The following is a 27,568-nucleotide window of genomic DNA, read 5'->3' as shown; positions in this document are numbered from 1 at the left end:
GGCCCTAATAATAATAATAACTCCTTCCATTACAATAGGTCCCTTCGCTGTTTCACAGCACTCGGGCCCTAAAACCCGAGTACCTTTAGTAGATCATGCCCTAAATGTTTCTCAACAAAAAATAATAATACATTGTCAGCTAATTGCAAAGTATGTACAGCTTACAATCAAATTTAATTTATCGAAACAAAACAAAGCATAGAAACAATATAATAATAATAATACTTTTTTCTGTATGGGTTTAGAATATTCACTTTTATTTTGTTTCTTGAATATTGGAAAAGCTTTGGAAATGCTGGAAAATGACTGAAGCAGCACATACTGCAAATTATGAGAGGGTTATGAGTTAATGAGCAACTGGCGTTGTAGGTGGATGTGGATGTTGCTTAAAAAAAATTTAATATAGAATAGAATAAAAGAAAATAGAGTAGAAAACTAGAAAATGCAACTGAACATATTAATGACAAAATGTAATGTGAAAAACAACCACAAATCTCTTGGGTTGCACTATACATCACAAAACAAAGTGACCTCTGAAGATTTAAGCACCATAAAGCAATAAAACATATGCAGTGCCTCTTTCTCTTGTCAAGCTCAGTTAAAAAATCTTTAAACTGTTGCTTTTAACAGTAACTGAATCCAACATGTCTTTACTGTGTGTTACTTATCAATGTATACTTAATTTCTTGGTATTTATACCTCTATTCAAGACAGAGAGCCAAATGGTTTCTTTCTATTTGGAAGCTGCAGAGCGGATGAGGTCTTCTAGAATATCCACCTGAAAGAAAAGATGCAGAGACACCTTTGGTTCTCATGTAAAGTGACCATCAGATATCTGTGTCTCTGACTGACTTCTAAACTGCATTTAATGCCTCACAGCTAACTAATGCACATTAACACACAGCAGCATGATAGCATTTCTATAATAGTCAAAGATTACATATGTTGAAAATGCAGATGTGTCAAGAATAAATGAACAGTATTTAAATATCCACATATATGTCTTATCACCCACTCAAAGCTCTTTACAATATAAGTCATATTCACATATTCTTTATCTCCTGAGCCACAGCTGCCACATATCCTGACATTCATTGTAAGTTACCAGAGAATTGGCCCATTTAAATGTTAATGTTTTATTAAAGATAATGCTTTTGTCCCACTGTCCATGCATAGTGTATGTAGTAGCTGTTCTGGTGCCCTACTTCAATTTCAGTTCCAAAAATCATATTTCTGGAAATATTTGTATTATTATTTGAAACATTTTAAGATCAAGAAAGAATCCCAGCAGTGCCATACGATGTATAAAATTATATTGTACCAATATATCACTCTGATTGGACAGCATGGCTGCAAAGGCTTATGGGGCTGTTAAGTGTCCTGGTTAAATATAGTTGGATGTTATTTTAGTATGTGTGTATTAATGTTCTGACTTGGTTTGTGTGATTTCTATGTTTATGTGTTCAGGATAAGAAGTTGAGTTTATGTTTCCAGAAAAATTTAGCCACCATGAATGTGGGCTACGGTGTCTTTGATCGTGTTCATCGGAAAGAGTTGGTGAAAGATATGTAAAATAACCCATTTACACTATGTAAAATTTAAAAGGTAGGGCTTGGGAATTAACTTCAGCCTCAGGTCAGATATGTCAGTGTGTAAATGCCACATTGTTATTATAATCCTGGAAAATTCAGACAAGTGATATCTATTGCAGTATAAACTACAGTTATTCAAGTGACTCAGTGTAACTGAAAGTTGATGATTATGGAAACTTCTTAGAGAGCAACAATCCTCTACTCACTGCATACTGGGGTACCCAGAGCATTTACTAGTATACCTGGCCACTTGTGCTACAGTTTTACCTGGCTGCTCTCTCCCACACTGAGGTTCTTGATCTGGTAAACTGTCACTTGTCCATTGCTGTCTCCTACCAGGACACAATCTGAGTGTGAGGCAAACAGCAGGGTCTTCAACATGACACTAGTGGCAGCAGGTTGCACAGCAACTGGGTCGAGGCTGAAAGAAAAACACGGGATATGTCAGAGAAATGAAAGGCTTAAGGAAAGTGAATAAGTCAGGTTCTTACACAGTCTGACTCACATGCTTGAATTCAGGTCCCAGATCTCGAGCTGTCCCTCATTAACAGCTCCAAATACAGTGGCCCACTTTGGGGACCACTTGATGTCGCACACTGCCCTCTGGGAAGAGAAGCCTAACACGGGTTGAAGGTGGTCCTGCTTCCACAGCTGGATGGTCCAGTCAGAGGAGCAGCTCAAAAAAACATCAGGACTGAGTGGACACCATGTGACACAGTTCACTGGACACTTACAGGGAGAAAGATATCAAAGTTAGAGTTTCTCTGTTACTCAACCCTGTGGCCCAGGATATAGAACAAAAAGCCAGGGCAATAACAACATCAGCAACAAGTGGACAACCTTAGTTTTGTAGTAGTTAAAGTGACAGGTGCTGCACACCAGAGAACCCAGGAAAAACCAGTGCAGACTTATTTGTGTTATAGTTGTGCACAAAGTGCTTCATAAAAAACATTTGTGAACTGACCAACCCACAGTAGTGGTGTTGGAGCCATTTGGTTTAATGAGCATGTTTTGGCTGTAGCTGATGGGCTGAGACTAACACCAGCCAATGATGTAGCAGATGCGCAGCAAGAGGTTAATTCAGCCAGGTGTGCAACCAAGGATAAAGACCGCAGAGAAACAGTTCTCAACCGCACGCTCCTAAGTTTGTTGATAATCTTTAATTACTTTGTTGTTTTGCTACTTTGAACTTGTACATAATTATATTTGTTATATGTTAAGCTACCTTTGATTTGAACTGGATGTAAGACCACCTTATATACATGCAAACATTCATCCACCTCACCTGTGCAAAGGGACCAGCAAGCAACTAAATTCACGGTAAGCAGATGATAAATATGTATATATAAGTTTCATATGGCATCTGACAGGTTTTAAAATGTAAAAGAGAAAGAAAGCCAGAACAAGTGGTAATAACTGCTACACAGACCTAACAAAAAGTCGCAACATCAGAAAGAAATGCTACAGGAGTTGAAATCAGGACGTAATAGAGCTTTTCAACTCAAAAAGGACTCACAAAGTGTTTCTTGAAAGTCTCCAGAAACTGCTGACTGTTGGAACAGGAGCACTTGTGGATGTGACCATCCCACGTTCCAGCCAAGTAGAGACTGGAGTCCTGATAATATGATGAAAACAGTCAAATAATTCATTCATAAGTTTAAGTAGGAGAAACACATCCTGTGCAACTGTAACTGCATAAACATGTTAGAAATCATCAACTACTGTCAGCCTGGCTGCACTAAGGCTTCAAACTTACTGTTGGATGGAAGTCAAAGCACAGACCAGGAGTCAGTGCAGACAGAACACTTTCCGTCTTGTCTGTGTTTCCTCCAGCCTTCTTCCTTATATTATGAATCCTCTTGAGCTTCATAATGTCTACAACAGAAGATACAGCACTGATTTGGATAATCATGTAATAATAATACACCAAATGTTTTATCATTTGTAGTATGTTTTTTACAAATAAGCTAAGTATGAATATGAACACGTTTTCATAGCATTGGAAATGTCAAATCATACATTTTCAAATGCAATCAGCTGTAGTGTCCTTATTCAATAAATGTTTCAATAAATCAAAATCTATTTATATTTATAAATCATCCTCTGTCCACAAACCTTGACTAGAGAGAGGAAAAACTATCAAAGAAAAAAACATTTAACCCAGTATACAACATGTGACTTGGTCTGTACTTCAGCAGAGAGCAAACACAAAATAAGGTCATTGTAGCAATTGCCCCTGCCTCCTTTTTTCAGACAATTGGTCTGCTGCAGTTAAGAAGGAAAAATAAATTTCAGCCTTTCAAAACATTATGCAAAACTCTCAATCAATTTCTTAGTAGAGTTTCAACCTTTCAAATATGTTTTTTGTCTTGTGTAACAGAGCACATCAATATTTAAAACATTTAAGAGATAAGACAGTGTTTACCATAAATAGAGGGGGTGTATCAGTGCTTAAAGTATTTATAGAATAGCTAAAAAAAAAAGAGTGAGATCTAAAAATTAACTCCATCAGGTTTATGAATGGGTTAAATCTGAATCCATGTAAACTCATTGTCTTTATCACTATGCACCATGAGCTGAGATGACAGTGCACAAACCACAGCCTGCTGCTCACTACACATACCTATGCAATCAAAGCCACTGCTGAGGACGAACCAGCTACTGATCCTGCCGTCACCAGCCACAGAGAAGAGCGCCTCCCCCTTCTCCTCTCCTGTTAAACTCAGCTTTTGTTGAGTCCATCTGAGCTGCCACACTGGACCCAAGTGCTTTTTAGGACACTCGCTGCACAGGAACAATGACACAAAGAAAAATATTGTGTGTAGCATCAAAAAGAGCTTAATTATCTGTGCTTCATGTCATAGCTGCACTGTCTCACAAACACACATAAGCGCGCACACGCACACACACACACACACACACACACACACACACAGTCCTCACCTGCTACTGATCACATGAAAGTTTTTGTCTTGACTCTGTACATTGTAGATAGCGATGCTGCCATCATGCATCCCCACAGCCAGCTGACTGGGGTTGTTGGCTGAGAAGTCCAGAGAGGTCACAGCGCTGTCACAGTGGACGACACACTCCGGCCACTGCGGATGAGTACATATCACAACTCCCACATTACTTTGCCTATCACTAAACATTGTGTACGCAGCTGACTGGGATAGTGTGATGCCTGGAAGTCTGTGAAAAAGGTCCCAGACAGGTCTTAATGAACCCATAAAGGTCAAAAGAAAGACTTACTGTGGGGTTTTTGAGAGACCAGCAGCACACCAGGCCAGGTTTCAGGTCACTGCTATCCAATTCACCATAACCCACAGCTAGTAGGTCCTAACAGAGCACATGAAGATATGTCTTAATCATTAGAATAGTACAAATATTTAACATCCAGGCAGAGAAATTATTTACTGTCTCACTTTTTTCTAATAGCATCTGAACAGAATGTTGTTTCTGCAGATGGTGAAAAACTGTTACTTTAGATCATGCAGACCTCAATGAGATCCAATGAAAACTACTTAAAAAGGTTTTCTGAGAATTATGACAAGGACACTTGTCATACTCTGCAAAGTTCCATTAGTGTTGTCAAATCTAACTTTTTACACCCTTCATGCAACACAATTGAAAATTCAATTTACCTCCACTGTATGTTGGATGTATTTATCACAACCGATTATCTGCAAATCTGGATTACCCTGCTTCCATAGTTTTTGAATCACAACAACAGATAGTATATAAAGAGGGATGACATAACTGCTCCCCAAAAGTCAAGCCAAAAAATATCATTGCCTCCTTATAGCTGGCTGATTGGTTGAGCGTGTGTATTAACAGGACCTCCCTACTACGGTCCCATCCCCCAATTACTACTGCGTTCATATACAGGATATTTTAGCATAATTTCTGGATAGTTGGAGGAAGTGGAGACATGTCATCCATTTTTACATACACTTCATGATTGCAACCCAGATATCAGGTTTGTTCATTCATTAAATAGGTCTGCTGTGCTCAGTGAAAGCTATTTTCCCTGGAATAAAAAACAATTGACCTAGCAGAGCTTAGCTGGCAGGACTTAGAACAGGTATATCATCCTCCTACACAGCTACCTAGCTTTTACCGGGTTCTTCTTGTTCCAGGCCATGCAGCTAACACTGCGTCCTATGCTGAGCTCACAGCTGAAAGTCCACAGATGCTGCAGAGCAGGAGACCCACAGCTTTCTGCATCCTCCTTCCTCTGCTCTAAGGTCCCAGGCTTCGCTGGACTGTCTGGGTCTGAAACAATCAGAGATCACAGTCACAAATGGGTCTGACCACTGAACAGGTTGATTTACCTGCATTACTACTTGTACACACAGTTTGTGCATCAGTGATTCTGAACTTCTGAAGTGGAAAAAAGAGGGTATGTAAATGTGTGTTACCTTCCAGTACAGGCAGCTGTCTATATACAGCCAGGTTAGGTTGAAAGATATTTCCAAGGATGCCCCTCTCCATTACCAGTAAGCAGTATTGGAATTTCTCTGAATGCATAATGATCTGCAGGTCAGAATTCAAGGGGTTTCCAAACAGATCCATAGCCTTCAGTGAGCCAGCAGCACTGGCTGAAGAGAAATTTAAGAAAATGAATACATAACAGTTGTTGCAAACCCTAATCTGAATCATTACAGGAAGATTGTTCAAACAGGTTGAGGCGGATGGCCGCTCACACTGAGTCTAGAGGTTCTACAGGTTTCTTCCGGTTTTTTTCTCTCCACAGTTTCCTCAAACTGTTGAGTTTCTCTATAACTCTGTAAGGGTCAACCTTACGATGTAAAGTGCCTTAAGATTATCTAAATTGTCAATTGTCAAATGTACACTAGTAAATCATCCACAGTATTATTGATGAGTTTCTGTGATTGTTACCTATGCTGGCGGTGCTGCCCAATAACATGCTCCTCTCTGCACCTCTGCTAATGTAAACGACAGCATCTGGATAGTTAAGCTTCTCTGGTTCAGGACTGTGCACAGTGTGATCCTGCTCAGGGCTGTGCAGAGTGTCATACATGTCCCAGGGGCTGACAGTCATGGCTGTGGGAACACAACAATAAATTGTTGATTGTATACAGTCCAGATGAAACAAAGAACTTCCTCTATTTGTAAGTGTAAGTTAGTAGGTACAAACTAAAATTGCAATGATTACTTATTATCGCAATTCATAATTTCTTAATTTCTTAAGAATAAGTTTGAGTTTCATTTACTACTTTCATCTTCTAAAATTTGAATATTTTACATATTTAATACTTTTCTGTTATAGACCACTGACGATCTTTGGGTTAAGTACAATCAATCGAATTCAATCAAATTGTATTTGTATAGCCCATATTCACAAATCACAGTTTGTCTCATAGGGCTTTGTACAAAGCAATGACTTTATCTTAGACACTGGAAAAAGGGTTTTGGACTTTGTTCACCTGCTCTCTGACTATTGCTAATTTAAGACATGCACTGAACTCAGCAGATCCTCCAGACTATCTCTGGAGGGGCTGTATGTCGAAACGCAAATGTCCAAGTGAGACCCTATGGAATTCCCGCAGACTTTCTCCAGCCAGTCTCCTAGTACAAAGTCCACAGAATGTCCAGAGGAACTGATGTGAGAAAACGGCAGAAGATCATACGCAGGATTGAACACATGTGAGTCGGGGTGTTTCTAATGTGACCAACGCAAAAATTAAAAATACCAAAGAGAAATATCTCAAAAAGCGCTGCCATATACATAGAATACACAGACGAAGATGTCATGAGAGATTTTGAAGGTGAGAACCAACACTGGTGTTGATGTGCTGTAAACAAATACATGTGATCGCTGCAGTGGAATTGATACATTTCTTCCTGCCTCTGACTCTGATACACTGGACAAGACACAACATATCAACAATCAATAAATGCAACATTAAGATTGTAAGCTGTGAGAAAAAATAATGAGCCTAACCTGTGTCCACCATTGCCATGCCATCGATCTGGACATGTTTGTGTTTCACTGATCCATTCAGTGTCTGCATTGATCGCTCCATGTCCTTGCCCATTCTGTTTCTGCAAACTTCAGCATACTGAGTGTTTCTCTCTCTGTAATAACAAGGTGAAAATGACACCAACTTAAACCAAAAGATAAATATTGATCAATTCAACTCACAGCTATATGTGTCAACATAGGAAAATTGTCACTGATCAGGAATAACCGGAAGGTTGGCGGTTCGATCCCCGCTCCCGCTCGCCACCACTGAGGTGCCGTTGAGCAAGGCACCACCCCCCAACATCTGCTCCCCGGGCGCTGGCAACAGCAGCCCACCGCTCCAGTATATGTGTGTACATGGCATCTGTCAATGTGTGTGTTTCTATGCATGTGCATGTTTCGACAGGTGCCAACTGGATGGGTTAAATGCGGAGAACAATTTCATGTATGCATGTAAAGTGTTAATGTGACAATAAAAGTAAATCTTCTTCTTCTTCTTCTTCTTAATACATATGTCTCTGCAGTACTGTATTAGTATGTATCACATGGTATAGACTCTCTTCTTCAGTCAAAAAAGAATAAAAGTGGTTAGGAAATTCAAGAAGAGGACAACTTTGCTTACATGATAGCTTCTGCATCATCAGCATCCACTGACACAACAGAGGAGGGTATGTCCAGCAGTGAAATGTTGTCTGTCTCAGAAATGTAGACGTCTATGACTTCTTTCAACATTTCTTCTGTCACCAATTCTTTCGCAGTGTCTCTCTTCCCTTTCACATCTGGCAAGAGACAAAACGCATGAAACAAAAAGAACAAAAAATACAGCATGTTAAAGCTATCTGCCACAGACACACAGTCATTATAACATGTAACTGTATTATACTACATTTAGTTGAAAAGTGATCAAGACCAACAAACATAGACGGATTACCGCATGGGCAAAGTGGGCGTGTGCCCAGGGCCTTCAGACTTGTTGGGTTTTTTTTGGTAAAATTTAAAATAAAATATTGGAATGAATGTGGTTTGGAAAATGTAGTATGATAATAAAATCATTTGAATTGTAATGTGTGATGACACAATGATGTCCGTACGCTGGGGGTTGCGTTTTTAAAATGGAGAAGCGGGCGCTCAGTGGATCAGCTAAAAGAAAACAAAGGAAAGAAAAAGAAGCGAAAGATGCCGCTTTGGTGCAGCATATTCCATCCATTCTGACTCGATTCCAACTGACAAGTTTACAGCTCCAAAAAGCGGACATAGAGCTCATGACAGCTGTGCGCCTTCCTATATCGCTGCGTGATTTTGCATCAGCACAGAGAGGTCTTTTCACAGACTTTGAAAATGAAGACTTAGCTGTGCCAGGCGTATGCCAGACGTACAAATATGACCTCCAGCGCACCAGAAAGTGCAAACGATTTGAGGATGACAGCGCACAAAAAGATGCGGTATTTGATGGGAAAAGCAAATTACAAATAGAACATTCAATGTGGCTATCGATAAGTTAGTCAGCTGTCTCAGACACAGCATTGATGCATACAAGCACCTGTGTGATCTGTTTGGATGACAGTAATTTTGTGTGCGTGTTGCCTGGTATTGTTATGTGCGTAATGGGAAGAGCGCCTCTGCGCGCGCACTGTTTGCGTGTGTAGGCGGGGGCCTGTGGCGAGTTTGTGTCTAGGGCCCGTGGTCATGATAATCCGTCTATGCCAACAAACAATAGAACAAAAACAAGGACATTGTGAGCATGCATGTTTGTGTGTGTATAATTCTTCTCAAAGGTGAATATTGTTATGAACCTGGGAAGTTGACAGGCATGTCTCGTTTGGAAAATGATTCCTCAATATCCTCAGTCATGGAGTCTATTGTAGACTGGCTGGATATCCTGCTACTTCCTAATAGTGACCTGAGAAAAAAAATGTAGTTCAATTTTAAGTAAAAAAACATAAAGTGCCATTGTGTTCATTTCATTTGGAGCATTCTTAACCCTGTGGCAACACATTATATTTTAAAGATAAAATTGCTATTGTCTGATACTGCATCATCTGCCTTACTAATAAATCCAACACTGATTGATTCATAATTGATGCTTGTGATAAATATTCAAGTATCCTGTTGTGCCACCTGGAGAAGAGCCTGGTGAAGCTGCCTGTGGCTGTTATCTGGTCTGATGCTGATCCAGCAGAGATTTCCTCCACAAAGAACCTGCTGCCTTTGACCTGTACTGCTACAGGATCAGACTGGTACAGCGGCTGAGGAGTGACATCATTGTCCTCTTCATCCAACACCTGCAGACAATTAGTCATCCTGTTATCCCCGACATACAGTAACTGCTTCTACATTAGACTGCTGTTCCAAACATGTGTAAACTTACCCGAGCATCTTGTCTCGGAGTGTGGGTGGCGCTCTTCTCTAGAACGTTGCTTCCGCGGCCAAGACTGAAACTTCTCCTGCTGGACGAACCCAGCACGCTGCTGGTGTGTCTGGTACCTTGGTTGACTCCATACATTCCCGACGCGAATACATTTACTGTTCGTGAAGATCTGAAACACGTTTAAATAACTGATTGAAACTACTCTTAGATTACAATGACTGTCCTGTTTTGATGACATGTCAACTTACGGCCTCAATACCAGAGTGCGCCTCTTCTTTCTTTCTTCTTTTGCCACCGATGAAGACATTGTCAATAAGGGCAAGCTGAAATCGTGGCAACGGTAGCTCGTAGAGGCACTTCCGGTGTCAACAGAAACTGCCACTGATAAGTAAAGGCAGCGGCCTCTGATGCCGCACTGTTTCAAGGTAGCTGCCTTTGATGCCACACTGTTTGAGGGCAGCTGACTTTGATGCCAAACTGTTTGAGGGCAGCTGACTTTGATGCCAAACTCTTTGAAGGCAGCACACTCTCTGAGAGTAACCACAGCTGTTTGTAATTTATTAAATGAGATATATACCGGTTACAGCTGCCTCAAATCAGTGGCAGTTTCTGTTGCCACCAGAAATGCCTCTACGAACTGCCACTGCCACGATTTGAGCTTGCTGTTTCTCCTCGTTGTTGTACTGTTGAATATCTGCCCCACAACGTTGCCATAGCAACATGACGCCATGCAACACTGTCGATGCCAATTTTTTTTCCCTACCCGAGGTGGGTGAACACCCTCCCCTTTCCTACCTCTGATTAGTTAGATTTCAGCATGAAGAGTGATGATTGGTTAGTTAGGTTAGAAAGGTTAGATGACACGCCCCTGACAGTGTCGGCACCAGAACATAACCATCCCGAGGCACTTCAAATGGTTGAGAGAGAACAGAACCAGTTGTGTAACCGTTGTATTAAAGCACTTTTAGACTAGTTGTTATAGTGACAATATTAGAAGTTATACTCAGAGATGCAATGTTAATTTAAAAATGAAATAAAAATAAAAATAGTAATAATGTAGAGGCAGATCATTGGAACAATAATTCTGATAATACACTATTATAATTGTTAATTATATAATATATATTATATATATATTTATTATTATTAAAGAGAGAGAGAGTGAGAAAACAAAGTTTATGACATAATGTGACAAGCATAAATGGGGGGTAAATAATTGTTCAGTCAATATAAGTGATAATAAGTGATCTATCTACTTCATAAGTGTGTGGGTTGAAGATAAAATCTCTCTTGGTCTGTCTCCCTATCTTCAGTCAGCCTTTGTATGCAAACACATCAGTCAGTAAAGTACTTACACTTCACTGCCTCCATATTTTATAAGAACTCTTTTTTTTACTGTTCCAAGGGCATCATGGTGGCCTGTGGTTAAGACACATATTATCTCCAGTGAGGGCTTTGTCCCCACTTCAATTCCCAGCCTTGTAGTTGTTTTTAATTTGAAAATTGTAAATGTGATGGCAGGCCAAATCTAATCACAGCTGTTGTGCGCTGTGATGGGTGAGCAGGATTAGAAATTTTACAGAATAATTGTGTGGATAAATACTTCACAGAAAAATCTGTGATGACACCAGTTATTTAAAACTGAGTGATTGCAACAAAGCCTTTTGCCTTGGATAGACCAAAACTGTATCCTTGAACATCACCTGATGTAATAATATTTCCCCAAAACCCTATTCTGTATGACTATTTTTTAGTTACATTTAGAATTATTGACTACACTGATTCTGGACAGACATTCTATTATAGTCTGTGTTTATCTGATAAAACTGTGAACACATGTAAAAAACTGCTTCCTTCTACACCTTACAGCTATGTATCAGTACAATATAGGAAAGTTATCAAAACTTTACTCCCACACTAGTTGATAACTTTGTTAATAGTATATCAGCCTCATTAAAAACAAGCCTTGATACTGTCACCCAACTAAAAAAGAAGAAAGTAAATCAGAGGAGATTAGCTCCATGGTTTAATTTTCTTAAAACAAACATCAGGGAAACTAGAGAGGAAGTGGCGTTCAACCAGTCAATATGACTTTCACCTAGCCTGGAAGGATAGTCTGATAAATTACAAGAAAGCACTCAGAAATGCCAGAACCTCTTATTATTCATTACTAACAGAAGAAAATAAGAACAACACCAGGTTCCTCGTCAGCACTGTTGCCAGGCTGACAGAAAGTCACACCTCTACTGACCCGTCTATTCCTCTAACTCTGAGAAGCAATGATTTCATGAGCTTCTTTACAAATACAATTATATATATCCCCATCAGGGATAAAATCCACCACCTCCTCCCCATGAATAGCACAGATACATTGTCCTGTCCTGAAACCATAGAAACACCTGTAGAACCAGATTTATATTTGAACCAATTTTCTTTTATTGATCTTCCTGAACTGACCTTATTAGTTTCATCATCTAAACCAACAACTTGTCAATTAGACTCTGTCTCAACTGGACTATTAAAGGAAGTTATCCCCCTAATTGACAGTTCCATATTAAATCAGATTAATATGTCTTTGTTAACTGGCTACATACCACACATTTTTAAGGTAGCTGTTATTAAACCTCTTCTTGAAAAGCCCACTCTTGATCCAGAGATTTTAGCTAATTATAGACCCATATCAAACCTGCCGCTCATTTCTAAAATCCTAGAAAAAGCTGTTGCTAACCAGCTGTGTGATTACTTAGATAGTAACGGTTTGCTGGAAAAATTTCAGTCAGGATTTAGAATCCATCACAGCACAAAAACAGTACTATTGAAAGTCACAAATGACCTTTTTAAGGCATCAGATGATGGACTTGTCTCTATAGTCGTCCTGTTGGATCTTAGTGCAGCATTTGACACCATAGATCATAAGATCCTGTTACAGAGACTGGAACAACATGTAGGGATTAATGGAACGCCACTAGACTGTTTTTTGGAAACTGTTGGGTTTCTCTATATTAAATAAGATTTTGAGGTCTTGATCTTCTAGGTAAAGTGCCTTGGGTTAATGTTTATTATGATTTGGCACTATACAAATAAAATAAAATTGAATTGAATCACAAAAATGTTTGACCGCCTATAATCAATCACATGTTGTCTAAGCATTTCACCATATTCATGGTTCACCTGTAGTGTAATTTCTGGTCACTATACAATGTCACAATATGAATGTCACCATATACCTTTAATCTGCACTATAATCTAATGTGTGCTGAAGTATAAGGAGAAACATCATTACTGATGATTCCAACAAATTTAACACAGCAATGACGAATCAAATAATATACTCTATGTGTAACAATCAGTATGTAGTGTATGTATAACTTGTGTGAAGGAATGTTAATCTTTTAAAAAAGGGCAATCTGACAAAATGAAATATTATGGTATCAAATCAGAGACAACTATCTTGTAAAAATAGTAAACGGTTTGGACAGATGTAATGGTGTCAAGAGTAAATAAAACTTTGACAAGAAAAAGAGACTCCTCATGGTACGGTGGGGGCCCTCCATAGAGGAGTCCCTGCTCCAAGGCAAAAAAGCAACCCAGGTGTTGGGAGGTTTTCTAGGGGTAAACTTAAGTCCAACGTACTAAAGTAACCTTGATGCTTGGAGACGTTCCAGGGGGAAGGTCGCAATGTTAGACTTTCCTCCTAACCAATAAGATTAGATCACGAGGTCAGACCCTGATTGATAGATGTAATGATAGACCAGTTAGATTAGTAAAAGGCGTGGCCTTTAATGATAGATAAAACGGAGCAACACGACTGATAGTCAGAGTTTTTCTGATGCTGCTCCGGCTCGCTACTGAATGCTCTCAGGTTTTCTTGTCGACAATAAAACTTTGCTGCTTTTAAGTTGACTTCTCCTGCCTTTTATTGGACTGAATTTTTTGGACTTTTGGACCACGATTGGAACTTAATTTTTAACCACAACACACCCTGTGAAGGTAAACAATTCTAAAGTAACAGATATATCTAATTTATAGGAAAGACATTAGATACAGTAGACTCTTGAGACATATTTATTGTTTCTTCTTTATTGACCTTTATTCATCTTGTGATCCCTCAGATTTACATTGAGAACCTTTGTCTTGTGGGGGACCCTTGGTTGAGAATAACTGCATTATATTATGATTAATTTGTTTCTCACAAAAGAGCAGTGGGTAAAAATGTTACAGACTGTAACCTTAAAAAATATTTTTTGTTTTTTAAAAGCTATTTTCAAGGCATCAGGACATAGGACACACTGTTACTCACTCTTGACCTTAGACCGGAGTTCCGATTAGATCAATCAAGGCTGAGGGGGAAGAGAAGAGACTGAAGAGAGCATGTGTGCCTTGTTATCTCTGCTCTTTAGATAAGGCTCAAATAAATGACAAGGAAAGAAATACCCTGTCCATTGTCTCTGTCATTTGTTAACTAAGCAGGAGAGGATGGAAAAAGGTGACAAAAGTTGGAGACAGGATATGACTGGCAGAGGCACAGAGCAAAGTCAAAACAAGTAGGTGACAAACAAACACTGCACTCTTAACTATTAGGCCACCTACAAAGCTACACAATTTAAAACTTGCTGTTCCTCATTGTTATGAACTGATTTTCCTCCAGGATTCGGCAGTCTAACCATGAAGGCTCAGAACCAATGGAAAAGCAGGAGCGATACTTGGGCTTTATCACAAAGAAAAAAATGATCATGGTGTCAGCGACTGTTGCACTTTTCCTGCTAATTATCATTATGGTCACGGCTGTGGTGCTCACTAAGGAGTCAGGTACATTCTCAAACACATTACATAAAAAATGATAAGGTGGAAAATACAGAAGTACTCAAATATTGTTTTCAGGTACGATTTTGAGATACTTAACTAGCATAACTTGGTTACTGCCTTCTATGCTGCTTTGAACTCAGGAAAATCTAATCAAATTTACCTCACTACATGTATTTGACAGCTATACATTCAAAACACATTATCAGTTTTTAAAGTACAAATATTATTTCGGAAAATGTTTACTGCATGACTTCAAACACATGTTGAGTAGATGTTGACACAATGTTATGCACTAATGCAAGTCAAGTCATTATCACTGTCAGTATCTGGTACATGTATGTTAAAGGTAAAATCAGGAGAGAAATCTTTTGAGTGTGAATTGTTTTCATGGCTTTATAAAAACACTTAACAAAAAGCAGTTAGTGTGATATTTAGGACTAGTCTAGCAATCTTCAGTTACAGTAACTTTGTATATAGAAATCCCCAAAACAGTCATTCATAAATATTGAACCAAATAATTTCTATTGATTTTACCTCTTTATGTACATAAAGTTAATTTAGAGAGACTATCCTTGAAAAAACACAAAGAGCCTTTCAGTGCAACAAACAGGTAGGTCAAACAGGTAGAGCTTGCCATTTGTATGTTCATATTACTCAGAGTCTGAGTAAGTTGTTTGATAGAGATGATATCATATGAATGATAAACTTGGCATAGAGTTCAGCAGCTTTACTTTCCATGATGGGTGCCAGCCCATTAAAAAAACATAATTCTATTATAATAGTCAAAGTTCGCAGGATTACACACAAGAGCTGGTGTGGACCATGGTAATTAGGGAGAGATAAGACAAGGCAGATGGATGCCCACATTGAGTCTGGTTCTGCTAGAGGTTTCTTTCAGTTATTGAGGGTTAGGGTTAGTTTTTTCTCTCAAAAATCCCCAAGTGCAGCTCATTGGGAACATTAAGGTTTCTCTATAATTTTAAAGTCTCAACCTCAAAATGTAAAGTACTTTGAGATAATGTATGTTATGATTTGGCGCTATGCAAATAGAATTTAATTGAGAAAACAAAAGTAACAAAAAACTACACGGCACATCAAATTGTACATATGAAATTAAATTTACTTTCCATGTTGTTTGTAGAAAATATATTTCATTTTTATGAATGACTCAAAGCCAAATGATGAACTGTCCACATACATATGTGTTTCCAATCAGGTTCCTCAGCTCTTCATCCATCCTTTTCTACTGGTGGACACATGCTGGACTTTTTAGTTCAGACCGGTGAAATTAGCAAACCTGACGGCCTATTGGCCACCTGGTTTCACAGAGCCAACAAAAAGGAGGAAATGAACAAAGCTTTAGCAAGTAAACACACACACATACACACTAACACAACATGAAATACATGATTTGAAAATAATGTACCGTTTTATCTCTTATTTTATCTCACCATAAGGTGATGCCATGATCCTGGAGGCTGACGTCACTCTGGATGGTTATGGGACACCCAGTGAAAAGCCAATCCCTATCATGGCCCACCCCCCTGAGATCTATAGTGATAACACACTGGACCAATGGCTGGATGTGGTGTTGGCTTCAAAAAAAGGTTGTGGACTCAGACATCAAAGATTGCAGAAGACCAGAACCAGTCATTCAGTTTGTCTTCGAGATTAGAATAAAAAATAATTTAATCTGGGGCTGCGAAGCAGCACTGTGTAGGCCCAAGCACTTGCGGGCCTGATGCTGCCGTGGGGGAGGGAGGACTGGGACAGGGGAAAAGGCTCAGTGTTGCGTGTGTTTTGCACATAAAGGATAAATGCTTCACTTCCTGCATCCGTCATGCAACGCCAAACCACTCCATCAAGTGCAGACCACAAGGTGCAAATTTTATGTAAATTGAATTAAAGTTGTAAAACAAGTCTTTCTTCCTGTTGCGAGTAGGTAGCGCTATTACTATCACCATTACTATCACCATTACTATCACCATTACTATCACCATTACTACATACAGACTAATATGTCTCTTCAGGCCTGGACTCTGATCATGTGACAGAATTTTGGTGCCGATTGGACAATGCACAATGGAGTAAAAAAAACATGTGTCATTTTCATACTGATCAGTAGGTGGCGCTTTGACACTGAGGTAATATTGACATATGGAGCTGTACAAGCCGTGAAGTTAATAAGAGGTTTAAATTTGGTACCGATTGGCAGAGTGGAGTTAAAAAGCGAATCCTGTTTCATGGCGAATCAGTAGGTGGCGCAATAACCCTGAGTTAGTCTTGACATATGGAGCTGTTCAGTCCGTGTCTCTGATCATAGGTTTTAAATGGTTACGATTGAACAATGCACAGTGGAGTAACAACAACTTAATTTTGAAGCTGATCAGTAGGTGGCACTATGACCCTGAGTTAATATTGACATATGGAGCTTTTCAGACCTGGACTTTGAATATGCGACATAATTCTGCTGCCGATTGGACAATGCACAGTGGAGATATGACAACTTTGTCTCCTTTGACGAAGGATGAACCTCAATGTTTACTTCAATGTTTACACAGTTTGAGGAAATGTCACAATTCTGACCATGTTCTTATCGCTTGTCTGAGCTCATTTGAGCTGTATATTGTAAAGCAGCCAGCAGCAGTGCATCAAAGTATAAAGCATGTCCCTTCCTGTAGCCAGCAGGTGGCGCTGTGATGATGAGTCAATATTAACATATGGGGCCGGACTGTGATCATGTGAATAGGTTTTGAAGCTGATTGGACAATGCACAGAGGCGAATCATCAAACTTTGCTGCCATGCCACGGTCAGACCGTGTGACGCACATTAAAAAATCAAGGTACTTTTAATCTCCATGTAGGAGTTCTTTCAAATACAACACATGTAAATGGTCAAATATGGCTACTTAATTCAAAATGACCGACTTCCTCTTTGGTCTAGCATATCGATCCAAGAGAGGTTTCTTTTCGTAATGAAAAAAAAACATACCAATTTTTTTACATATCGGTCAATCGTGCTGCCAGGGCTGCACTTTAGGGGGCGCTGTGCAGCTTTTTGCAACACCCATTTAAAATTACTTCAGAATATGTAAATGTCCAACACTTTTGAATTTTCTGCAAAGTTTCATGAGTTTTAATGTATGTTTAAGCCCTCAAAAAGGCAAGTCACTTGCCTAAAAATAATAATAATCACTTAAGTTTCAATACGACCTTCGCACTGTCGGTGTTCAGGCCCTAATAATCTATGGCTGATACATTTCAGATTTGTTGGGTGTACTACACTATATACATTTCACCTCTCTGTGTTTTAATTTACAACTGAAAACTGTAAAAAGTAAAGTTTTTAAGTTTATAATGTTTCTGCAGGCGTGAAGTTGGATTTTAAGTCCCTGGAATCAGTGGGTTTGTCATTAGACCTGCTTTGTCAAAAGAACAACAGCCAAGGAATAAACCGGCCTGTGTGGATTAATGCAGACATCCTCCAAGGTCCCAATGTACCAGACTTTCTGCCTCCAGTTAATGGAACAAGGTAAGAAAGAATTTAGTTTTTCTTTTTTGCACAATTGCCTCAATTTGATGGTTAACAGTCTACTAATAAATAGGAAACCCCTAGCCTGCTTTGAACCTGTTTATAATAATAATCAGGACTGTGCTATTCATAACTTTGTATTATTATTATTGCCACATTGCCAAATAAGAAACACCCCCTTAATTGTAAATTATTAAAAGTGAAGTATTAATCATCTACTGTAATGCTGCAGGGAATAAAAAGTATTATGGAGTCTAAAGTAATGAGAATGGTGTGCAAATACAGGCCAAACAAGCATCGTGGTTTCATTAATCTTCTTACCTCTTGTTTCTTTCTGTCCTTTTATAGATTTCTGCAGTTGATTCAGGAGAAGTTTTCAGATGTGACTTTGTCTCCTGGATGGAAGGTATCACAATCTGTATGTTCACAATCTGATTAGGATTCAGTGTATTTAATTAGACCTACTTAGACAGGATTTTGATGTTGGCTGTGGCTGAGGGGGTAGAACAGTTGTCCTCCAACCAGGTCAGGAGCTCAAATCCCAGCTCATGCCACAGTGTCCTTGGGCAAGATGCTGTCCTGTAAAACAGAGATGATAAGTTGTCTGTGCAGCTTACTCTGACTCGTAGTTATGTTTTGTTGAAAGGCAACCTGAAGTGGTTGCAGTAATTTTGAAGAGAGCAAAGAAAGAAGTCAGATGACATTTTTTAGAGCAAAGAGCAAAAGTAGGTCCTCATCAATGAACTCTGTATATTTTGGTCGGCTAATTTTTTCAGGCCAAAAGGTGACAAATTAACTTTACAGGATAAACTGGTTTGATGTCATCATCAACTTGGTCTTTAAGTTCACACATACTCAGGGCCCAAGCTTAACATCTTTTGCATCACTGGGGTGTGGACCTAAGAGTAGCAAGGTTTCTCTTCTCTGTATCATTAACATTAATGGTTGTGATTTAACACTAATGATACATTGTTTCTGACAGGTAGCCTATGGTCCACCACTTTTCACTGAAACCTACACAAGGTCCATGGTGGAGGATATGAATAATTTGATCAGAGACTTCCCACAAAAGGTGAGGATGCAAAGAGATGGGGTCATCTTGTGAAATACATCACCTTGTAATTCACCTGGATACATCGTCAGAAACACCCAGTGACCTGGGGTCAATAGGTTTCGAATCTTTCATCAATCAGGTGACCCAGCCGGGGTTGATAAAGCCCTGTCCAGGTAGTGCTACCCCACCCATAGCTCTCCTCTCCTGTTCCACAGCCACCTTGATGCAACTTCTGCTGCCTTGGTGGCCACCTTGATGGCCCTTTGCCTACCGGCTCCTGTGATGCCCAGCATGTTGTAGGCCCTGCAGAGGGACTGGCCTGCAAACCCTCTGCATCCCACTTCAATGGGCTCGCACCTCACTCTCCCCCTGTTGCTTTGGCATTCTTCAACTAACTCAGAATTCTTAGCCGTCTTCTTCACTGCACAGAGGCTCTTGCAGATAGTGTCTGCTATGGCCTTCAGGACTTGGTCATGGCGCCAGCAGTATCTCCCCTAGCCCAGGGCATTCGAACAGCAGCTGAGGATGTGCTCCAGGCACAGAGGGTAAGCTGGTCCACCTTCCCCAAGCAGAAAAAGTTGGATGGGCTTGGTAGAACGTCATGAACAGCCTGGATTAAGAATTTTATTCGATAGGGCTGGGCTTTCCAAAGCTTGGCCCATGAGACTTTGCACTCCACCGCTAGCCCATATCTTGTCTAGGCTCCCTGCTGCCACATCCCAACCATCCTGCTGGCTCGCTCCTCCTTGACTGACTCTCTCACCTCATCCTGGACCAGCGACCTCCTGTCTTTCCCCTGTGCCTTGTCATAGCGAGGTGTTTTGCTACTACCCAGTCCAGCCCTTCTGTGAGACACTGCACTCTTGTGCCTTAACTGTGACTCAGCTACATCTACGGCCTCTGTTGCTCGCCTCTTCCGTCCTGTCCTGACCTCGATACCAGCCTGGGAGACTTTTTGGTCACAGGACTCTTGGTATTACAGCACCTCCCTAATTCTGGTCACCATGAATTCTTTATTAAGGATTAATACTCTATCTAGTATTATCAAGAATCAAAGGCTGCTGACGTCCTGATCAGTCCTTCAGATCAGACACTGAGAGCATGTCCACAAAGACGTAGTGGCTACTTGCAGGGCTTGCTAACTTAGACAGAAACTTCAGTACAATATTTAGTTACCATACTTATTCAAGTATTTCTATCAACTATGCTTGACTATTATATGGCTCATTGTATGTGACAGTTCTCTGACTTCTCTTCAGGTGACATTCCCAGTCCATGCACTGTTGGTCCGCAGTGGCTGGCAGCACATCAGCTGGCTCCTCAGCCAGTCACCACGGTAACAATTTCCATCTGTAGTATGCCCCTGTCTGAAATCAATCAAGGGATTTAATTTTCAAATATAGAAACATTTTCTCTTTGTTCATGAAATGTCCCACGCTGTTCTTCTAACTCTCTGAAGTCAATTTTTTTTTTACGGATGGTAGGGCATAGAAAATTATGAATGTTCAGTTGCCATTGACAGTCCACAGTTCTGTGACACAGAGCTTGTGTTGTTGGTGTTGTGACTTTGTCTCTAGGTTCAGTCTGACCTTGTGGCAGGGTTCAATCCATCCAAATGTCAGCGACCTGCTGTTCATCCGCGACAACACCCACCCTGCCAGAGTCTACTATGATATATATGAACCAACACTGTCTGCATTTAAACAAGCTGCAAGTAAGACAGGAGCAGTCACCCACTTTTTAATGGACATGTAGTTTGATATGTAGAGCTGAAACAGAGAAGAATGTCTGTCAACATACTTAAAGGTCTAGTGTGTAAGATTTAGATGACAGGGATCAAAATTTAATGTAGAATAATCCTCTTGATGTTTTCACTAGTTCATTTTATCTAAATTGTATGAATTGTAGTGTTCTGTACCCCAGAAAAGGCCCTTTATATTTAAATACTTATATATACTGTATATTTACATCGAGAGGACCCTCTCTACAGAGGCTGTTCTTTACATTAGTCATTAGACTGGACAAACTAAACATCTTTTGAGTTTTTATGATAACTGAAGTCTACCACAGGTTCTTCTTCATGTTTGGAAGGGGAGGGTGAGGTATACAGTTTCAACACTAGATATCACAAAATTCTACACATTTTCATTTAATGGGTTACAATTGTTAATCAATAAAACTTTCCCCATACATACCGAATTAAACATACGTAGGCCTGACTACTTATGTGTTACCCTCAGGTCAAGCTTTAACTTGCTCCACCACAGGTCAGGATTTTAAATCACAAGTTCTTCATTCATCATGAAGACATCAAAACAGATTTGACAGAACTATATCTGCAATTTCATAAAACATAAGTTACGTTGTTTGTCGTGTTTACATTTTGTGTATGTGCAAAAAGTGTAAAAAGGGACTCAGGTTTGTTTGGATAAAAATGTGAAAAATAATGAATAATTATTATTAATAAATGTAGTATTATTAAATAAATATTGAAAAGATTTGTTTATAAATGCCAAGATTTGGAAAAAAAAGGAATGCAGAAAAAAGTCAGCTATGAAAAGTGAGTGAGAATATAAAGGTTGGAACTCTTTGATCAGAAGTTTGCTACTACTTACTGATGTGTTGAATGTGTTTACAGGTCAGCAGGGCAGTCTGAGGAGATTCTACCCCGGGGGAAACCTGATGGACTTCCTCTGTCAAACTCACAACTCAAACACCAAATTCCTGTCCAAAGCCACACAGTGCAGCAGCGTGGCTGTCCACTGGTTTACTGTCACTGATCAGACCTCCCTGATGGCTCAGCTCACAGGTACAGTGTCTAGATTTCTAATTGGAAAAATTGTTACGTACACATATGTTATCAGAATATCATCATTTGAAAGAGTGGCTCTGTCAAACAAGTTTGAACCCACGTGCACTGTTATTGTTAAACCACACTTACATTAATGTGAAAGTGATGACGCTGTTATTCTGTTCACCTTTTCTGTCTGGTTGTGTGTGTCTAGATGGGACTGGGGGAATGTTGGTGGTTCAGGTGAGTTCTGACAGCAGCCAACTGGGAGTGCCTCTGGTGGAAAGTTCTGGAAAGAGTTCAGAGACCCTCACACTGCAGGTAAATAAACTGTAGTGACTCCTCCTCAACAGTTCTACAATATACTGTGACTTTTTTATTGTTTGCATGCTGGACTTTGTGTGTAGAGCTTTTTATAAACAGTCTATGGTGCAGAGTTAAGTTAGTTCATCCTACCTGGTTTATCTGCAGAGAAGATTTTAAAGTCATTGTTTTTCATAAAAAGACACTGAATTTACTAAACTACTGTTCGTGTGTAGCCTTTATACAATCATGATTGACTTAACTGGTGTTATATTTTTATATATTGCATATTTCAGATGACTGTTCAATCAACACAATCTACAATATTCAAAAGTTCACAACTTTTCACAATAAATACTCTGTTATTCAGATTGATATATTAAGCATTGCAGCAGCAAAACAAACACTGTGCTATTACTTTGAAGACAAATTGCCAAACAGGAATTGATTCTATTAATGTTTTTCACCATGATGGAGATTAGCACCTATGCGTCTGTCAGTTAAATTATCTAAGTGATCTCACTGTGATTTTGACTCACAGATTGACCAAATTTTTTACCATTGCTGTAGATTATCTAAGGAAATAGAAGAAGACATGTCCAATTGACGACAATTTCTCAATGAGGAGGGAAGAGCCAGGCAACCAGTACCTCTGAAAGAAAACACAGGCAGGACAGAACCAGGACTCTCAAATGGCCAGAGGCCATCACACCTGTTTATTCAGTTTTTATTAAATTTGAACGTATCACATGTATTGACATGACATCTGACACCGTACTTCCCAGGAACGCTAAGACTTCACATGCCAAGTATAGGCTGTTGTGTTGGATGGTTTGCAAGATATGCATTCCAAATACAGACAGATAGAAAGACAGAGAGACATACATTTGTGGAATTAGTAGGTAGTTTAAATTGACACAACGGCAGCAGGTATGTGCAGTGGTTAGGACTGTTGCTTTTGTGGCAAGAAGGTTCTGGGTTTGAACCTGACAGCCAATCAGGGCCTTTCTGATAGGACTTTGCATGTTTCCCATGTCTGTGGGTACTCCAGCTTCCTTCCACAGTCCAAAGACATGCAAATAAGGTTAACTGGAGACTAAATTGACCACATATGCTCATGCAAGTGTGAATGGTTGTTTGTCTCTATGTCAGTCTTGTGATAAGCTGGTGCCCTGGCCCACCTCTCCCCAATGTCAGCTGGGATTGGCTTCAGCACCACCTTCGGCCCTTGAGACCCTCAAAGGATAAGCACTATAGGTGATGGATGGATGGAATAGATTGAAACATTTCATTTGGATTTGGATAGAAGGTTGAGAATTTAAAATGTATGGAACAACCCAACAGTTCTCAAAATAAGCAGCACTTTGATGACTGTGAAGAGAAAAAACTCCCTCAATAACTGAAAATCTCGAGTAGAGGCAGACTCAATGTGGGAAGCCATCTGCCTCGAGCGGTTGGAGTGGGCAGAGAAAAATGGTTAGGAGAGGGGAGATGGGTGGAAAAGAGGAGAGAGAAGAGAAGGGGAAGGGGGGAGGGGGAGATAGATGAGAGAGAGAACAGGTACAGCTGTGCACCATCAGGTTTCAGCTCTGACAAACTATTTGTTTTAATGAAAACAATAAGAGAGATAATTCTGGATTGAAAATGATAGTAATGATAGCAGCAACAATTCATATAATAGTAATAATAAAAATAATTGTTGTTGTCTGAATCCTGCAGCTCTGGAGTCAGAGATACCTACAAAGACAAAGAGAAAGAGACAGAAAGGTACAGAGAGAGAGAGAGAGACTATGGGAGAAAAAAAATACTCAGTTAGTGACATACTAAAATAAAAAAATGTGGGGGGGCAGAGAGACAGAGAGAAGGTGAGAAGTGCGCAGTGGATGATGGGAGTTCCCCCAGCAGTCTAGACCTATAGCAGCATAACTAAGGGGTGGTTCAGGGCTTACCTGACCCAGAACTAACTATAGGCTTTATCAAAAAGGAACGTTTTAACTTTAACTTTAAATGCAGAGATGGTGTCTGCCTCCTGAACCCAGAGTGGGAGCTGGTTCCACAGGAGAAGAGCCTGGTAGCTGAATGCTCAACCTCCTGTTCTACTCTTACAGACTCTTGGAACCACAAGAGAGTTTGTGTTTTGGGAACGAGGTGATGTATTTGGATAATATGGTGTTATCAGCTCTTTGATATATGAAGGGGCTTGATTATTAAGGGCTTTAAATGTGAGGAGCAGGATCTTGAATTCTATTCTGAATTTTACAGGGAGTCAGAAGCTAAGACAGGAGTAATATGATCTCTCCTTCTAGTTCCTGTCAGCACTTGTGCTGCAGCATTTTGGACCAACTGGAGGCTTTTTACAGTCTTCCTGTGACATCCTGATAATAAAGAATTACAGTAATCTAGTCTAGAGGTAACAAATGCGTGGACTAGTTTCTTAGCATTCTTCTGAAACAGGATGATTCTAATTTTCACAATATTGCGCAGGTGGAAGAAAGCTGTCCTAGAGACTTGTTTTATGTTTTGGTCAAATGACATGTCCTGGTCAAACATACTGACACCATCCAAGTCTTTATGTAAATTTATGTCACAATTCTTGACTCAGACACCACCATGAAGTTCACTCGTTGTCACCATTATTCTGGTTTGATGTTCAATCTGGAAAAACATGGTTACTATTCTGGAAATGTCAAATTTCCCCTCAACTATCCATCCGAAACCAATTTATTTATCATCTGAGTAAAAAAAGCTTTTTACATTTGCGCAGGAATGCTTTACTCTATAATGTGGTAGTTTATGTATTTGTTAGGGAGGTCCAAATATTTTAGAGCTGCAGTCAACACACTTATGCAGTACAGTGACTGATCCACATGCTGTCTGATTTGAGTTTGAGTAAATTCACAGTGGATGTTTTCTGGGGGATGTGGTATGGCTTTGTGGAATTTGAATGTATAATTTAGTAGTACAGTTGTGCAGATGTTATATTTCCATAATGATCACTGATGTATTAATGTTAACATTTAGGTAAAGGAGGCCTACTGTGTGTGAATGTGTGCAGAATGTCCTGCAGCTGCTTGGGCACAGCACTGATGCACCCTGGGGTGTTCACCTAAAAATCCCAACACAGCAGCTTCTGGAGGCTTCTCTCAAACTACTGCATTCAGCTTACAGCAGAGACATGCTCTACAGGCCTGTTTGGATCAGCATGGAGGGTATCCTGAGCAGCAATGACTTAAAGGTACCTACCTTGTAATGACCTCAGGCACGAAAACTGGTGGACTCAAATGCACGACTCAGACAAGACGTGGATATAACAAAAAGAGGTTTATTTCCAATCACAAAAGGTGTATAACAAAAGGCGCTCTCGAAGAGGATAACAAAGTAACAAAACTCTAACAAAAGTAAGAGAGAATCAAGAAATACAAAACATGAACGAGGCTTACTCTTGGCTTGGCAAAATATCTCACTTGATCGTGGGCACAGAACAAGACGAACTGGCACAGGACAAAGGGAGACGAAGACTATTTATACAAGAGGAAGTAGGAAACAGATGAAACCAATCAGGGGCGGGGAAGACGATCACGAAGGTGGGAAATCACACAAAGGGTCAGGGTCTGAAATGAGAGGGAAAGGTGAGTACCAAAATAAAACAGGAAGTGCACGACTTGACTAGACATGAGTGAAGTTTAACTTAACACCTAGTGCTCCCAAACACACAAGACTAGACATGAACTAACACAAACATGGTGTACTAACAACATAGCCATGAATAAACTTAACATAACTGATGAGACATAACAAAAATCTGGGTTAGCAACAAAGGCTGCATTCTTTATAGGCTGCATCTGAGGGCCAATGACATCATAAAATTAATATTGAAAATCTATAAGCAAATCTTTATCAGTAAATCAGCATCACAGTAATGTAAGTAATATCTGTCCCCAGTATTTTACAGTACATTTTTGTGGGCTTCTCCACCAGCCCAGATGTTACAAACTTTATTTATACAAAGGAAAAACAAAGGTATTTTCTCTTAAGGAAGCTCAGAGACAGGGTTCAAACCACCAACCCTCTGATTAGTGGACGCTCTATCTCCTGCAGCAAAGCTGCCACATTTAATATTATGTTGAAAGGTCACTGTTGTGTGGTGTTTTATACTTATTTTATGGACAAATGTCCAATGTTTGCCATCATCAGTTTATATATTAACATGCATAGCTTGCATTTAAAAATGATCTACAAAATATGAACTACTTGGTTTGAAATCCATCTTGCAAAAACACATACAGAGTACGAAGTGGATGATGAAAACTGATAACAGATGACTTTATGAGAAAAGTTTGGTTCTATACACAGTATTGATACTTTCTGTATGCTTCCAATCCCTTACATAGTGTTTTTTTCTCCCTTTAAACCTTGTCTCCGTCTTTCAGAAGTATGTGTCCACAGTAGAGAGGCTGTTTCCATACATCACCATCGTCCTAAAAATGCAGAACTGGCCTCCTCAGATTCCATCAACAGTGGCAAACTTGTCTCAGAGGGTGGGGCTGTATTTGAACAAAGCATACCTGCCAAACAGAAAGGAGGAGCTTCACTCTCTCATGGGAATGATGAACAGATGTGACCTCATAGTGGAGAAGGACACAAAGAACAATGCTGAAGCTTTGAAAGAACTTACGACCCAGCAAACGGGGAGAGCAAACACAAACCTGTATGTGATCTCTGACCAGTCTTAACTTAGGATGAATGTGACATTATAGTGCACAGGCATACATAACATTCATAATGTTAGAATTCTTTGGAGCCAACTCACATTATTAGCTGGAGCTAAATTCATGCCAAAACTTTAAAAACAAACAAAACATTTTGCAAACACAGCGCACACACACATTCATACAGTATGTGTAGCACTTTCTCTAAGTATGGGGCAATTTAGGATTCAGTATCTTGCCCAAGGACAGTTGTAGGCATGCAGACAAGAGTGGACTGGGATCGAGCACCCAGATTTCTGATTAGAGGACAACTGCTCTAAGCACTAAGCCGTTTAAACTGTCATGAAAAATTAAATGATGAAATAAAATGTGTCACAAAAGTTTGATTGCAAAAATTAACTTGAAATAAAACTCACAAAAAATC

At 39.7% G+C, this 27,568-nt stretch overlaps 2 protein-coding genes across 3 annotated transcripts; one reads left to right on the top strand and one right to left on the bottom strand.

The window, feature by feature from the left end:
- Positions 1-376: 376 nt before the first annotated feature.
- dnai4 (dynein axonemal intermediate chain 4) lies at positions 377-10,398 on the bottom strand. 2 transcript variants are annotated; one of them, XM_069511093.1, is made up of 17 exons: positions 10,198-10,398; positions 9,950-10,118; positions 9,700-9,863; positions 9,375-9,481; positions 8,204-8,360; positions 7,561-7,694; positions 6,495-6,659; positions 6,014-6,193; positions 5,713-5,867; positions 4,845-4,931; positions 4,536-4,690; positions 4,216-4,376; positions 3,349-3,467; positions 3,109-3,207; positions 2,098-2,321; positions 1,860-2,013; positions 377-778 (listed from the first exon to the last, which is right to left on the bottom strand). In XM_069511093.1, exons 1-17 carry the CDS (start codon positions 10,254-10,256, stop codon positions 734-736), a joined length of 2,334 nt encoding a protein of 777 aa, XP_069367194.1. In that variant the 5' UTR covers positions 10,257-10,398; the 3' UTR covers positions 377-733. The 2 variants fall into 2 exon arrangements, with proteins under 2 accessions (XP_069367194.1, XP_069367195.1); XM_069511094.1 differs by lacking the exons at positions 9,700-9,863; positions 9,950-10,118; positions 10,198-10,398 and adding an exon at positions 9,122-9,279.
- Positions 10,399-11,287: 889 nt separating this feature from the next.
- Positions 11,288-27,383, top strand: fam151a (family with sequence similarity 151 member A). Its single transcript, XM_020110546.2, has 14 exons — positions 11,288-13,939; positions 14,420-14,493; positions 14,598-14,758; positions 15,972-16,121; positions 16,213-16,362; positions 18,125-18,287; positions 18,636-18,693; positions 19,270-19,359; positions 20,601-20,677; positions 20,919-21,055; positions 21,980-22,150; positions 22,347-22,453; positions 25,491-25,670; positions 26,866-27,383. Exons 2-14 carry the CDS (start codon positions 14,426-14,428, stop codon positions 27,166-27,168), a joined length of 1,815 nt encoding a protein of 604 aa, XP_019966105.1. The 5' UTR covers positions 11,288-13,939; positions 14,420-14,425; the 3' UTR covers positions 27,169-27,383.
- Positions 27,384-27,568: the final 185 nt, after the last annotated feature.

Source organism: Paralichthys olivaceus, chromosome 16 (assembly GCF_024713975.1).
Source record: "Paralichthys olivaceus isolate ysfri-2021 chromosome 16, ASM2471397v2, whole genome shotgun sequence".
NCBI classification, from domain to species: Eukaryota; Metazoa; Chordata; class Actinopteri; order Pleuronectiformes; family Paralichthyidae; genus Paralichthys; species Paralichthys olivaceus.
This window is presented reverse-complemented; position numbering and strand designations above follow the sequence as displayed.